At 31.5% G+C, this 14068-nt stretch overlaps 2 protein-coding genes across 4 annotated transcripts; both read left to right on the forward strand.

The window, feature by feature from the left end:
• The first annotated feature begins 293 nt into the window (after positions 1–293).
• On the forward strand, positions 294–2707 carry LOC110643272 (protein STRICTOSIDINE SYNTHASE-LIKE 10-like). Its single transcript, XM_021795638.2, has 3 exons — positions 294–565; positions 1778–2047; positions 2139–2707. The coding sequence occupies exons 1-3, from the start codon at positions 294–296 to the stop codon at positions 2656–2658; spliced, it is 1062 nt and encodes a 353-aa protein (XP_021651330.2). The 3' UTR covers positions 2659–2707.
• Positions 2708–5453: 2746 nt separating this feature from the next.
• On the forward strand, positions 5454–14068 carry LOC110638688 (choline/ethanolaminephosphotransferase 1). Of its 3 annotated transcripts, none has more exons than XM_021789338.2 (21): positions 5454–5596; positions 5680–5706; positions 5860–5998; positions 7184–7193; positions 7294–7344; positions 7442–7519; positions 7624–7699; positions 7797–7819; positions 7894–7994; positions 8221–8315; positions 8484–8552; positions 9557–9626; positions 10115–10178; positions 10261–10301; positions 10391–10475; positions 12307–12369; positions 12898–12956; positions 13045–13097; positions 13311–13383; positions 13683–13726; positions 13842–14068. In XM_021789338.2, exons 3-20 carry the CDS (start codon positions 5862–5864, stop codon positions 13702–13704), a joined length of 1170 nt encoding a protein of 389 aa, XP_021645030.2. In that variant the 5' UTR covers positions 5454–5596; positions 5680–5706; positions 5860–5861; the 3' UTR covers positions 13705–13726; positions 13842–14068. The 3 variants fall into 3 exon arrangements, with proteins under 3 accessions (XP_021645030.2, XP_057996244.1, XP_021645113.2); XM_021789421.2 differs by having other exon boundaries at positions 5455–5590; XM_058140261.1 differs by having other exon boundaries at positions 5454–5706.

Here is a 14068-nt window from a genome sequence, read left to right on the forward strand (position 1 = left end):
TATAAAATAATTATAAAATTATGAAACCACTTATATATACATGTTTATTTATTAGTAGCCACATATATTTCCATATTCACCTATAATTGATTACTGTTTCATCTAAGATATCTTAAGTAAAATAACTGTTTTAGTATGTAATTTCTCATTATGTTGACCTGACATATAAACTGTCACCAATGCAAAGACTTTTTTTGGCTATAAATGAAAGTTGGTGCTGCAATATCTTTTTCTCTATGCAGTAGTAGACTAGTCATAGAGATTAGAGATCATCTTGGAGGTCTCTCTCCACCATGGATACCCTTTCTGCTCCCACATTTTTGTCTTCTTTCTTCATGGTCTTCTTCTTCTTTGTATCTGTAGAGGGTATATCTGATAAAACACTTTCGGACGCTGAGATGAAGAGCTACTCTCAACTTGATCTCCCTGGAGTCATTGGCCCAGAAAGCATTGCCTTTGATTGCAATGGGAAAGGGCCATATGTTGGTGTCTCTGATGGCAGGATCCTGAAATGGCAAGGACCTGACCAGGGCTGGGCAGAGTTTGCTGTCTCCTCATCTAACAGGCAAGACCTTCTATATATATGTAACTTAACCATACGCATAAATGCAAGCAAGCAATTCATTTTCTTACTCCATTCCTCCTTGTTATGGTCTTCACTTGCAGCTGGATTTGCTTCAAATGAAAGAACATAATAATAATAATAATAATAATAATAATAATAATAATAATGCATTTGATCAGTTATACCATCTTACCATAATATAAAACAATCTTGCATGGGAGAACATACTCATCACTAGATAAATTCATTCTAGGCATAGAGGTGAGTTTGACCAAGTTTGAGAGGATAGCTGGAGTCATTTTGAAGTCATGATGATAGTGCATCTTCTTTTTTTTTTTCTCTCTTTAATTAAATATTTCCCTGATCAAAATTCAATTACACAGTGCCCAAAGCAAAATGTCAGTGGGTATTTATAGGCATTAATTTCCGTCTACTAGCTAGATTTTTTGTTTGACATTTCTTTATTTTGTATCAGATTCTAATTATTTCTTAGTAAATTGCCTCCTTTAGTGAGGCACCTCTTTATTTAATAATTAAAACTGACATGTGAAGTCTCTGAGGCCAAGTTTTGGCTCAAATGGAACAGAGTTTCAGTTCTGTTGGAGATTTCGAGTTTCAATTTTACAGCACACTCTGGGTGGAATTCTAATTGCAGGTGTATTTTGAAAAATGGGTTTTTTTATTAAAAAATTTTAATATATATATATATATATATATATATATATATAACTTAATTAATTATTCATAATTTAAATTTAATTATGAGTTGCGATTTCAACTTACTCTTTGAAAAACATCATTTTAATATTATTGAAAAAAAAATATTTAAATGTTTTAGAGTTTTTATCACTAAAATATATTAAATTTAACGTAAAATCAAAATTTAATGACCTCTAATTAATATATTTAAGATTATGTCTTTATCAATTTTCTTTGAAATCTAGAATTTTATAAGAATTTAATTTAATTAAATTTCTTTTTATATTTTTATGTTTGGAATAAAAATTTTTAATGTATGAGAATTCAAATAAATTCTTTTATTGTAAATGATTTATTTCAAATGAAACAAAACTCAAGAGAATGTCATAGTTTTTGCTTAAGTCTTACACGCTTCTCCAACAAGATGGTTTATGCTGCAAAATGAAGCTATAGGTTAAGCATACAGTTTTTTGTTTAACAGGTTTCTAAATTTAATATGATTTAATTAACTAGGGAAAGGAAGGTATGTGATGGCTCAACGGACCCTGACAAGGAACCCATGTGTGGAAGACCACTTGGCCTCAAATTCAATCCTGCAACTTGTGATCTCTACATTGCAGATGCCTACTATGGACTTCTAGTAGTAGGACCAGAAGGAGGTGTTCCCACACAACTAGCTGCTTCAGCTGAAGGAGTCCCCTTCAGATTCACCAATGGTTTAGACATTGATCCCAAAACCAGACTGGTTTATTTTACAGACAGTAGCATTTACTTCCAGAGAAGGTCACATTAATTCCTTCAATTTTTCAGCTTATATAGATGCTATATACTGAACTTATGGTTTAGAATCTGAACTAGTGGTTTGATCACGTAGGGTATATATCTGGGCAATCATAAGCTCTGATAGAAGTGGAAGATTATTGAAGTATGATCCAAATAGCAAGAAAGTGACAGTACTCTTCCAAGGGTTATCATTTCCAAATGGTGTGGCTCTGAGCAAAGACAATTCTTTTATTCTAGTTGCAGAATCAGGAACATTCAAAATCCTGAAGTTTACGCTTGTAAACGCTGAAATTCAAGCCCCAGTAGAAGTGTTTGCTCAGCTTGGAAGAGTCCCTGATAACATAAAGAGGAATGATAAGGGGGAGTTTTGGGTGGCATTAAATACTGGGAGAGGAAAGATTCAGAGATTGGATCATAAGTCTGAAATCTCAGACAGATGGTTTGTGAATGATCCTGTAGGAATTAAGTTTGGTGAGGATGGGAGAGTGGTGAAGGTGTTGGATGGATATGGTGGGAAGATACTTGAGTCCGTTAGTGAAGTTGAAGAACACAATGGAGGGTTGTGGATAGGATCTTCTGTGCAACCTTATGTTGGTTGCATCGAGAATTAGTAATTCAGATTCAGAATTGAATATACGTTTGATAGTCTAAAAACAAGAATTTGCACAAATTTGATAATTATAAAATATGATTGAAAATTCATCATAGTTGAGTTAAATTCTTAGTTTCTCTATGGATTGTAAAAAATGAATCCTATAACAGGCCAATAAGGGCCCAAAAGGACCCATAATTCCTAGCAAAAGGGCCAATGATATTTAAGAAAAAGTGCTTTGACATAGATGCTTGTGCATAGAATCATAAGTGGTCCAATCTGCAAAGGATCATAAAATTAACCATAAACCTGCAATTTGCCAACTGGAAGCCAAAACCAAAGCATGATATGTACATTGAACAGCGAGGGCATCCTTACACTTTCAAGATTTTTGTCGCTTTTATTTCAAATATAATGTCCTTTTTAATATACTTTCTCACTGATTCCCTCGCCAACCACTGCTGATCGTTAAGCTAGGACGGGTTCATATCTAAGCCAACTTAAATAATACGATGCCCACATGCTTGGAGCGAAGTTTCTCAAGTCTCCGTCAACATGAAGCTGAAAAGAAAATTAAATAAAAAGAGAAAGCAGCGTGCAAAATCCGCTTAAAGTTCTTACAGGACGTGGATGTTAATTTGATGTTTCTTATTTAATTTCTAAATGGAAAAAATGTCTCTGTCGTATGCTTCACGTTCAAGTACCCTTGAAATTGTGATAAAATATAAGGTTTAAACAATTTTTTTAACGTTTTGTAAATTATAAATTACACATCACTTCTATTTTATTAAATATTATTTTTAAAAAGTATGAAATTTTAATTTTTAAATAACATAAATTGAAATATAATTGATATGAAAAGTCTCCTTATAAAATTAAAAAAAAAATGTCTATTTGATATTAAAATTGAAGAGTTAAAATTACTTTTTAAAAATATTATTTTAAATACCATCAACAAAATAATTTTAAAAATTATTCTTTTATTTTAATTTTTTATAATTATAATTTATTAAATTTAATTTTAAATTATTTTATTAACATTATCTAATTAAAACATTTAAACAAATATTTCCTCAACAATAAGTTTAGTAATAATCCCAAGCAGCTGCATAAATTTGAGGGCAAGAAGTCTACTAAGTGTTTGTTTGGACGGAGTGAAAGGAGGTTTAGTAAAATAAGGTAAGATAAGATAAAGGAAGATATGATATGGTAATGTAAGATAATAATTTTATTTATATTTGAGAGAAAGATAACGTAAATGAAAATTTTATAACCTCTTGTTTAGTTAGATGGTATTTGAAAGTAAGATTAAATATAAAAATTATAAAATTATCCTTTTTATGAAACTTATTATTTTATATAAAAAGAGATATTTTGGAGATTTTTAAAAATTAATATTAGTAATATAGAAAATTAAAAAATAAAAACTTTATTGACTCTCCCCAACCCACTAGATTGACGAGTTACAAATTGAAAAGTTTTGGGAAGGGGGGGTTTAACCGCTCAAATAATCCTCAAAAACTCTCTATCCCTCAACTACCATCTCAAACAAGTGAAAAATTCTTTAAAATTATTTTTTGTCGTTGAAAATTATTTTTTCTAGTCTTTTTAAAGAAAAAAAAAGTTGATGGAACTTTAAATGGGAATTACAAAAGATTTCAAACTTTATTTGACTAGTCAGAACTCATTAATTTTCTCCAGTTCTGCTTGATCTTAATTTATATGTTAAGACCTTCTCTTATCGGAATCCTCGTAACTAAAGTAACATATTATTAATTTTTTATTAAAAATAATTTATTTTTATATATTTAAATATTATAATTTTAATAAAAAAATTAATGTTTTATTTTTTAATATGATAAATTTATATTATATACTAATTATATATTTTTTGTAATCATTGCTTATTTTATTTATCAAAAGAACTTAATTCTTTTAAACTAAAATAGAAGAGTATTTAATTTATTATGTATTTAAAATATAAATATGTACAGATTTTATATATTCTATGTATAGATTTTATTGTATAAAATATATTTTGAATATATACAATATAGATCAAATTTAGATAAAAAATCTTTTATAATTCAATTCTTACCTAATTTATTTATAAAATCTCTCAATTTTTATCTGAATTTTAATCAATTAAGGTTTCTTTCTAATTCTCAGCTAGAATTTAATAACCTTATTACTCCATTTATTACACAAAAATAGATTTATATTTCCTTTTCTTATGTCTTTAACTTATAGATATTTAAAAAAAAATTAATAATTTATTTATTACTACACTAATATATCTATATTTAATGAAAATTGAAAAGATAAAATTTATTAGTTCTGATTTTAATGAATAATTTAGTATCATATTTCTTTATTTTGCTTTAAATGTATTTTTTACACAAATATTAAAAAAATAGTGCGAAACAAAAAATATCAGCATTTTTATAATAATTTTTATCTTTAATTAAGACAGAGAAAGGTTGTAAAGAAGATAAAAAGAATAGGTACGTAAAGGTAATAATAAAATTAAAAAAATATTTTATTAATTTTTAAAATAATAAATAAAATGAGATAATAAATTTTTTAAAAAGTCACGGAAAGAGGAAGTTATTTAATTTTAAATAAAATAATATAAATAAAAGGCATATTTAAAAGACTAAATAAAATTTATTTGTATTAATTTTAGGAACGGAAAGAATATTTTTACAGGTACGGAAAGGGTATTTAATAGTTTTAAAATGATAAAAATGTAAGGGTTAAATATTAATTTTTCTTTGTTTTTTTTTTAAACGAATTATTTTTTCCGTAATTTTTTTTTTCCAAGGAACCTAATTCTCATGGCGTAGGGCGGGAGATAAAATTATTTTTTGCCTTTTCCATTTCAATACAGTGCTTACCAAGAGGCTCATTCGTCTAGAAATTCTCTCAAATCTCTCTCTCGATTTTAATCCGTGAAGGTTTCTTTCTAATCGCCAGTTTTGGTTTTCGTTTAGAATTTCTCTTCTCTGCTCATTAGATCTGCGCTTGTTTCCAATTTCAGATCCACTTTTCATACTAGGCAATCCAGGTTTGCATGCCGCTCTCCTCTAATTCCTTTTAATCATTTTCTTAAAATTAGTCACATGCAGTATAATCTATAGTTTTCAAATTTTTAGCAGGTTGTAATGAGACTAATCAGGTTCTTGAAGGAATATTTCTGAATTTTTTTTTTTTGGTAAAGGAATGGGGTATATAGGATCACATGGAGTAGCAGCACTACACAGATATAAGTACAGTGGAGTTGATCACTCTTACGTTGCTAAATATGTGCTGCAACCCTTTTGGAGTCGATTTGTTAACTTCTTCCCTCTTTGGATGCCGTGAGTACTTTCTTTTTGTTTTGGGATTTTTGAGTACCTTTTGTATTTTGAACAAAGTTTGTTTGGTTTGGTTGCTTTAATTAATCGAACTTTCAGTGATCACGGGTTGATATTAGATTCAAATATATGGTCTTTTTATCACAAATAGAGGAAAGTGAGAGCGATATTCAAACCCAAATGGATTAATTTGGGAGGTAACCATTTGGGTTTTTGAATTGGGGAGAGGAATGAGGAATTTAGGTTGGTTCTGCATCTGTGCTTTGATTGATGTTTCCACAAATATTTCAAAGTGTTCCTATTTAATTTTGTACTGTGCAAGTAATTATGAATTGTACTGTGAGTGCTTTGTTGATGAACACATGGTCATAACCCAGTTTGTCACTGTTGAATAAAAGCGAAAACATGTTTGTAAAGCCACATGTTATTTGACCCTGAGCTTGAAATATGCAAATTTGAAGCAGAAGTTAAGGACTTCGAATATTCAGGAATAATAGTATCGTTCCATAGAATGATAAATAGCAGTTGAACACTGATTAGTAGGTTCTCATTGTGAGTCTGGACATTGCTTGGTCTTCCTGGCCATTGTAGTAACAGGTGTTTAAGGTTGTCTAGTTTAGCTTCTACTATTGTTGCACCCACCTACTTGAACCTGGATATATGCCCCTAAATTTACTAACTTCTTAAACCCTCATTGTAGTTTGATGTCCTGTTGCTTTATTCTTAGGAGGGGGTTGGGGTACTGCTCTAAGAATATTGCTTGATTTAGCTATGTTAGGAAGCTTCTGGTATTGGGTTCTTTGAGATTTTACTATTTATTGTGGTCATCTTTGAAGATAATCCAAACATTGTGTTCTTCACTGAATACCTTATGATGGCCAGTTAGCACAGTTATTTCGTCATGTACAAGGCTGTTCTATTTCTGTTCATTTTTATAATCCTTCCTCTTGGGCTTGGGTTGGTGGTAAAAGATGGAATGTTACTGTCTTATTCAGCATCCTAGATGTAAAAATCTATAAAAGTTTTACGTTGTTAGAAGAATCCTTCATTTTGGTTCTCGGAGTAGCATTAAATGCTTATGCTTCACATTGAATTTTCTCAGTGAAAGTTTTATATTGATTTGCTATTATTTCCTAATGCATTTTCTTTTTTGCTTCCCAAAAATATTTGCCTCGGGATCTTCTCCAGACCCAACATGGTAAGGCAATGTGTTCTTTCTACTTTGTATTGTGACATTAAGTTTTGTAATGGTATTTTCTTGTTTTGATTATAAACTCGTTCTGCTTTTGGTTTTTTAGATCACCCTTACAGGATTCATGTTTTTAGTTACTTCTGCATTGCTCGGCTATGTGAGTTGGAATTCCTTTGCTGTCATGTTTGTAGAAAGTTGTTTTATGATAATTTTCCCCTTTTTTTTGCTGTTTCTAATTTATATTTGCATAATAGATATATTCGCCTCGCTTGGATACAGCTCCTCCAAGATGGGTTCACTTTGCACATGGATTACTTCTATTTTTATATCAGGTGTGAATCTAATTTTCACCTGCAGTAATCTTTTTGTGGTGTGTTTCATTGGTAGACAAACTATGTTTACTATGGCCTTTACCAACCTCTTGTTAATTTCGTAGACTTTTGATGCTGTTGATGGGAAGCAAGCACGGCGGACAAGCTCCTCAAGTCCATTGGGAGAACTTTTTGACCATGGTGATTTTCTGTTAGTAAATGATTTCCCATTTTTTAATAGTTGAATTGCTGAATGTTGCTGAAGTATATCTTTTTTGGTTTTCCCAATGTATTGCAGGATGTGATGCGCTTGCATGTGCAGTATGTACTTTCCATCTTTGGTTTTTAACTCTATTGAGTACTATTTCTTTAACATTTATTCTTGGGTTCCCCAGTTTGAAAGTATGGCTTTTGGTAGCACTGCAATGTGTGGAAGAGACACTTTTTGGTTTTGGGTTATTTCAGCTGTTCCATTTTACGGTGCAACATGGGAACAGTAAGTGATATGAACATACTTGCTCTTTATTTTGTATAAGTTGAACAAAATGGTATTCTACTACATGAGTTTTATTTCATTTCCTCTTATTCAAACCTACTGTTGTTTGCTTTCTTTTCATGAATTGAATTTTTTTATTTTAATTGTGTTATGTGGCTTAGGTTTTCATTGCTGTAACTTTTAGATATTGTACTGATAACTTGAATTTTGGCTTCTTTTGATCCAGCTTTTTTACAAATACTCTTATTCTTCCTGCAATTAACGGACCAACTGAGGGTTTGATGCTAATATATGTAGCTCATTTTTTCACAGGAATAGTCGGTACAGTCTTTATTCTCCTTTGTTGCACAGAATAATTTATATATGGATATTTAGAAGTTTCTTTATCACATCACATTGTTAATTATTTCTTCAATGTTCCTTTCTCTGTCTCTTTCTTCACCTTGCTATTTTTACTTTGATGTTAAGTTGGGTTGTTTTCTTTTTTAGGTGCTGAGTGGTGGGTTCAGCACTTCGGGAAGTCTTTTCCCTTTCTAAGTTGGGTGCCAATTATCAGTGGTAAGAATTATGAATTTCTTGGTATGTTTGGCTATTCATTTACTGATGGATGAGATGCTCCTTTTCTTCTCCTTACCCCCACCCCCTCCCTTTGTTCGTAGACACTTTATAACTTATGAAGGTTCTAATTTACCATTAAAGATCTTAAGTGAAATCTGTTGGAATTGTTTAGCTGAAATTTGTCTTGTGCTTGCGCCTTGTTGTGTGCTTAAACCTAACAATGTGGTTTGCGATATATTGTTCAGAGACCAGTTGTGGAAGTTATGTGATATTTAGCAGCAAAACATGCCTTTAATTTTTATTCATGATTTTTTTTTTTCTATTATTGAATGCATAAAGGAGCATGAGATGACATGTGTTATCCTTATTTTTACTTTTGTGTATACATATACGTTGTAGTTATTTCGTAATGGTAGCTTAAATAACTTGTTCATGTTTGCAATATCATTATAATTGATTGCTTCACATTTTATTTATTTATTTCCTATACTTGAAGGCCCTTACTAGTTTGGGACTAAGGCGTACTAATCATGTTGCTGTGGTTCTACTTTCTTGGGATAGTCTCTATTATAATAAAATATCATGCATCAATTGAAAAGTTCTGTATTTTTACAAAATCAAAAGGATTTATATGATTGCAAATTTGAGTGAACATTTAGAACTTTTTGGGCATTAACCCTTTTCTTTTTCATCAGTTAAGGATAATAAGTAGGTTATCATTAAGGTACTGGAATTCATTTTGTAAATGCTTAACTGCACTATGATTTTTGAGTTTTATATTAATTGCTTTTGGAATAATGCATTAGTGTAACGTTCGCTGCTATTTGATGGGTGATTCATCTCTATCCTGATGGCTGAACTTCATATCAAAATTGTCAATTAATATTTCCTTGTTACGTTGAAATTTTCATTTGTTTTTCCCGCTTCCTGAATGCTGCTGTCTTATGTTTAACAGTTGATGGAAAGAAAATTTCAACTCAGTTTTTTTTTGTTTTTGACTTCAGAAATCCCAACTTTCAGAGCTGTACTGTTTATAATGATAGCTTTTGGTGTTATTCCTACGATTGCGTTCAAGTAAGCACTCAAGTACTTTTGAAACGATGAAAATTTCAAGTCCCTTTTGCATGTCTAATTTATAATAATTTACTTTGACAATCATATTTATGATGTTTTCTGCTCTTATTTGACCTCTCTAGTGTGATTCTCCTTTTGAAATTGTTTATATTTACCCATTAAATTATGCTCTTAAGACTAAATTTAAGTGCACAGATTAATTCATATTATTCAATTGTGCATGTCAAAATGATGTCATTCTGTTTTTACTCCTTTCTTCTCCTCTCACTCTCTTTGATGGGGTGGCTGGTATGGTGTGTGGCAGGCTTTTGCTGTTACATTGTGGGCTTCAATTTAATTTAGTTTAGTTCACTCAGGTCTAAATGGTTAGCAAGAAATGTCATATGTAGATTCTTCCCATGAGGTTTTATTGGAGGTCATATGTATACTATTACAGCTTTTAGTTGGGTCTGTTTCAATATTTTTATGTAATATGGTGTTTTCTGCAGTGTGTCCAATGTCTACAAGGTTGTTCAGGCAAGAAAAGGCAACATGTTATTGGCATTAGCCATGGTGAATCTGTAACCTTCAAAAAATGCATTTCTTAATTATAATTGTGCTTTATAGATTTCTCATTCTTGTTTCTTCTTGTCAGCTTTACCCTTTTATTGTGCTTATGGGAGGCGTCTTGGTGTGGTATGATTTAACCTGATAACACTATCTTGCATATTATCAGTTCTTGACGTGCGTGTTGCCCTTTATTGAGGATCTTGCATTTTATGCAGGGATTATCTGTCTCTATCTGATATAATGGGAAATTATCCTCATTTAGTTATACTGGGGACTGGACTTGCATTTGGGTTTCTTGTGGTAAGATGTGTGTGTTTATTTTTAATGATTTGTGTATACATGTATGTGATAGTCTTGAAGATCTGTTTTCTTGTCATTATAAAGTAACTTATTGATGTTAAGGAAATGTTACTTGACATGGATTGGGGGCCTTTAGAGGTGTTCCAAATATACTGAATATAATAGCATTTTTAGCTACATTTTTTACAAAAGGAAATCAGTCCCGCTGTATGCAATTCAGGCAGCCTTGTTTGCTGCTGTCATACCAGACAGAACACTATAGGAAAATGTCACTGTCACACATGTATTGCTATGTCTTTGAACATTGCAACAATATATTGTTGACGATGGATTAAATTCTTAACCTTAAATGGATATATCTTCTCTTAACAGTTATTTTGTGCATTTTGTAGAGGATTCATATACAGGTCATAAGTGGGAAAAAGAACTGTGATGTATAACCACAAAGAAAACAGAGCACAAAGGAAAGGAAACTATTCTCTCAAAATTTGTTTAATCCTCAATTGTCAAATAATAAAGCTCTAATGTTAAAGAACCTTTCATAAGACTTCTATAGTCATATAGAGAAATTCTACCCTAATAACAAAGTCAAATACCAAACATAACCTAACTAATTGAAGTGCCCAAAATAAATTATTTCCTAAATTAATACGTTGAAATTTCTTCCTAAAACATGTAGACCTAAAATCTCTTGTAGAAGGAGGTCCCACATCACTTTATCTGTAATATCAAATGGAATATTACAGTAAGTACATAATACCTAAACTTTTTTACATGATCATGAAATTTCTGTACACGGGTTCAACTGCCACTATGCAATTAAGGTTGAGTTGCGACTACATAATGTTGCAGATTTGATAAGCTTCTGTCACATAAGTAGATAGAGGGCTTGAGTTGGAAATGTAACTGAAGTAGTTAAGCAGTTAGGGAGTTACTAGAACAGTTATAGGATTGCACTATAAATAGAAAATGTGCCTGTATGATTGGTCTTAGTGAAGATCAATAAAGAATACTCTTTTCTCCTATTTTCTATTCTCTCTCTAATTCTCATCTCTATAATCTGCAACCTCTTCTTCTTCTTCTTCTTCTTCTTCTTCTTCTCTTAATTCTCTTCTTCTCTTCTAAATTCTTGATCAGAAACCTTAATCTAAAGGTTTCTGTGACAGCTTCTTATAGAAACAGAAACTAAAGAAAGCAGGAAATGAAATCAGTAGGTCAGTAGGTGCATATTAAAACGACTATGGATGTTCTTGCACAATGCACATGTTTATTAACTTCATTAAAATGCATGCTTAGCATATGTAATTCTGGTCAATTAAGCCTACTGGTGGCAATCGGGTCGGGTGAGGCAGCTTTGGCTCGGGTTGCTTTGGTTGTGGTTGGTTTAGGGTTATCTAATGGGTCAACTTTTACGATTTTTTCCACCATTATTAGGTTACTTGGTTTTTCTTGCAATTTATTTTGAGGGTTATTATTATTATTATTATTATTATTATTATTATTATTATTTATTATTATTTATTTTTTTTTTTGTTTGGGGGGGGGGGGGGATTGTTGTGGTGATAGTTTTTTGCAATTTTTTTGAGATTGCTTTTGCAATTGTTTGAATTTTAAATTAAATTGTTTCAGGTTATTCTAGTTACCTGAGTCACTACCTCCTGACCCTAAATTTTTTCCGGGATTTGGAGTGGGTTAGAGTGGCACCCTTTAATCTATTTCACTTTTGATATAATTACTGTTGTGACAAATTTAAGTTATTTTCTATATTAACACAAACAGCAGACAATTAACTTTCGCATATTGTTCCTGAAAGAGATTTTGGATTTGGCAGGGAAGGATGATTCTGGCCCACTTGTGTGATGAACCAAAGGGATTGAAAACTAACATGTGCATGGTATGTAGCTTTAAATTCTCTACTCTAAAATTCATTCTGTAACATGAAAAGTTGTTCATATGCAATTATGCATCAATGTAAAGTATATCTTGAAAGCCTTTTCTTTTTTTCATAGTTTAATGGTCTTTATGGAAGTCCACAAAACATTAAGCCCTTTCTGAACTGGAATGGTACCTGACAAGTGTCAGATGCGCCGATTATTCATTCATTCAATCATTAATCACAATCTATGTGCTTCATTGTAAATAAGTAGTAAAGAATGGCTCTTAGTGGAATATGCATGTATCTGTGCATGCTTAGTACTCAGGAGCTTTCTAATGAATGCTTGTGCTATTTCCTCCACTGTCAAGAAGCATGTAGTTAAGGTTTCTTTGTTATTATTATTATTATTTTTTAATAAATCTCCAGCAAAAATTTATGCTGCATTTTTAATTTGTGTTCCATTTGTTGGAGATAGACATATATCATATATTAAGTTAATTATTGACTGAAAACTGGAGACCTAAGTTTGTTTCTCAATTTCTGCAGTCTTTATTATATCTACCATTGGCCATTGCAAATGCACTCACTGCCAAACTGAATGATGGGTATGTGCTGTAGCTACTGTTTTTGCATAATGGACAACTCTTTTAATTAATTGTCTCGATACTTTCTATAATCACCTTTTTGTTGCAGGGTTCCTTTGGTTGATGAATTCTGGGTTCTTCTTGGCTATTGTGTATTCACAGGCATGTTACTTTTCCTTGTTTTTTGAATTTATTTATATTGAGAATATGGAGTGAATTTGCTTTGCTATTGGAAATCCTTAAACATGTTAATTGAGGTTTTGTTTTTATTTTGAGCTATGGATGTGATGTGATAATTTTAATTGCTCTATTATGTAATGTCATATTCTTATATTTTATCTCTCACACTGACTTTTTTTTTAATCATCATCTCAGTGGGACTCTATTTACACTTTGCCACGTCAGTCATTCATGAAATCACAACAGCCTTGGGCATTAATTGCTTCAGGTGAGAATTTGATTATATGGGATGTAGAAAACATGATGCTTGTGGTCTGAAGTTCAGTTTTTCTGTTATTTGGGTGGTTTTGGCCTTTGAATGTTCAAAATGAATGTGAGGTTTTACTGATAGCTGTTTTATTTTGTGAGATTATTTGTCACCTTGGATTGGGTGTTTGTTTACTCATTTCAACTAATTCTGAGATGTGTATATTTACCATTGAGAATTAATGGTCTGAGTCTCTTTGGCATTTCCTTCCCATAGACAGTACCTTGGTTGCCAACTGTTTCTCTCTCTCTAATTGACAGGATAACTAGGAAAGAGGCTTGAAAAATGCAGGATCTGATCTCAGGTACGTCAGTGCCTTGTTCATGAACTACGATGCCTGTAATTTGCTGTATAGTTTGTCGAATTTTTGGAGTTAATTTGGTGTGTCTTAACTATGTTTTTTCTTGTGTTCATTTCAGTGGTTTGGGGCTTTGGGCTACTTTTGATTGATGGGATTTCTGTATGCTCAATTATGATTCAGCTGGCAAGTCCAGAGCTATGCGGCAAAATTGATGATTTGGCACATCTATCTTTTTTAGGTTTAATATTGATGACAGGGTTGTAACTGGATTCAGGGCACAACATCTGGTTCAACCATGTTGATACAGATTATTTAATATCACAGTAGAGTAGGCAATTTGAGGCA

This window comes from Hevea brasiliensis, chromosome 17 (assembly GCF_030052815.1).
Source record: "Hevea brasiliensis isolate MT/VB/25A 57/8 chromosome 17, ASM3005281v1, whole genome shotgun sequence".
NCBI classification, from domain to species: Eukaryota; Viridiplantae; Streptophyta; class Magnoliopsida; order Malpighiales; family Euphorbiaceae; genus Hevea; species Hevea brasiliensis.

Excerpts from the sequence above, each read along its gene's own strand:
- LOC110643272 (XM_021795638.2), top strand. The coding sequence starts at position 294 with ATGGATACCCTTTCTGCTCCCACATTTTTGTCTTCTTTCTTCATGGTC. Across the intron at positions 566-1,777 it reads GCTGTCTCCTCATCTAACAG|GGAAAGGAAGGTATGTGATG; the intron begins GCAAGACCTTCT and ends TTAATTAACTAG. Across the intron at positions 2,048-2,138 it reads AGCATTTACTTCCAGAGAAG|GGTATATATCTGGGCAATCA; the intron begins GTCACATTAATT and ends TTGATCACGTAG.
- LOC110638688 (XM_058140261.1), top strand. The coding sequence starts at position 5,862 with ATGGGGTATATAGGATCACATGGAGTAGCAGCACTACACAGATATAAG. Across the intron at positions 7,345-7,441 it reads CTTCTGCATTGCTCGGCTAT|ATATATTCGCCTCGCTTGGA; the intron begins GTGAGTTGGAAT and ends TTTGCATAATAG. Across the intron at positions 8,553-9,556 it reads TTGGGTGCCAATTATCAGTG|AAATCCCAACTTTCAGAGCT; the intron begins GTAAGAATTATG and ends TTTTGACTTCAG.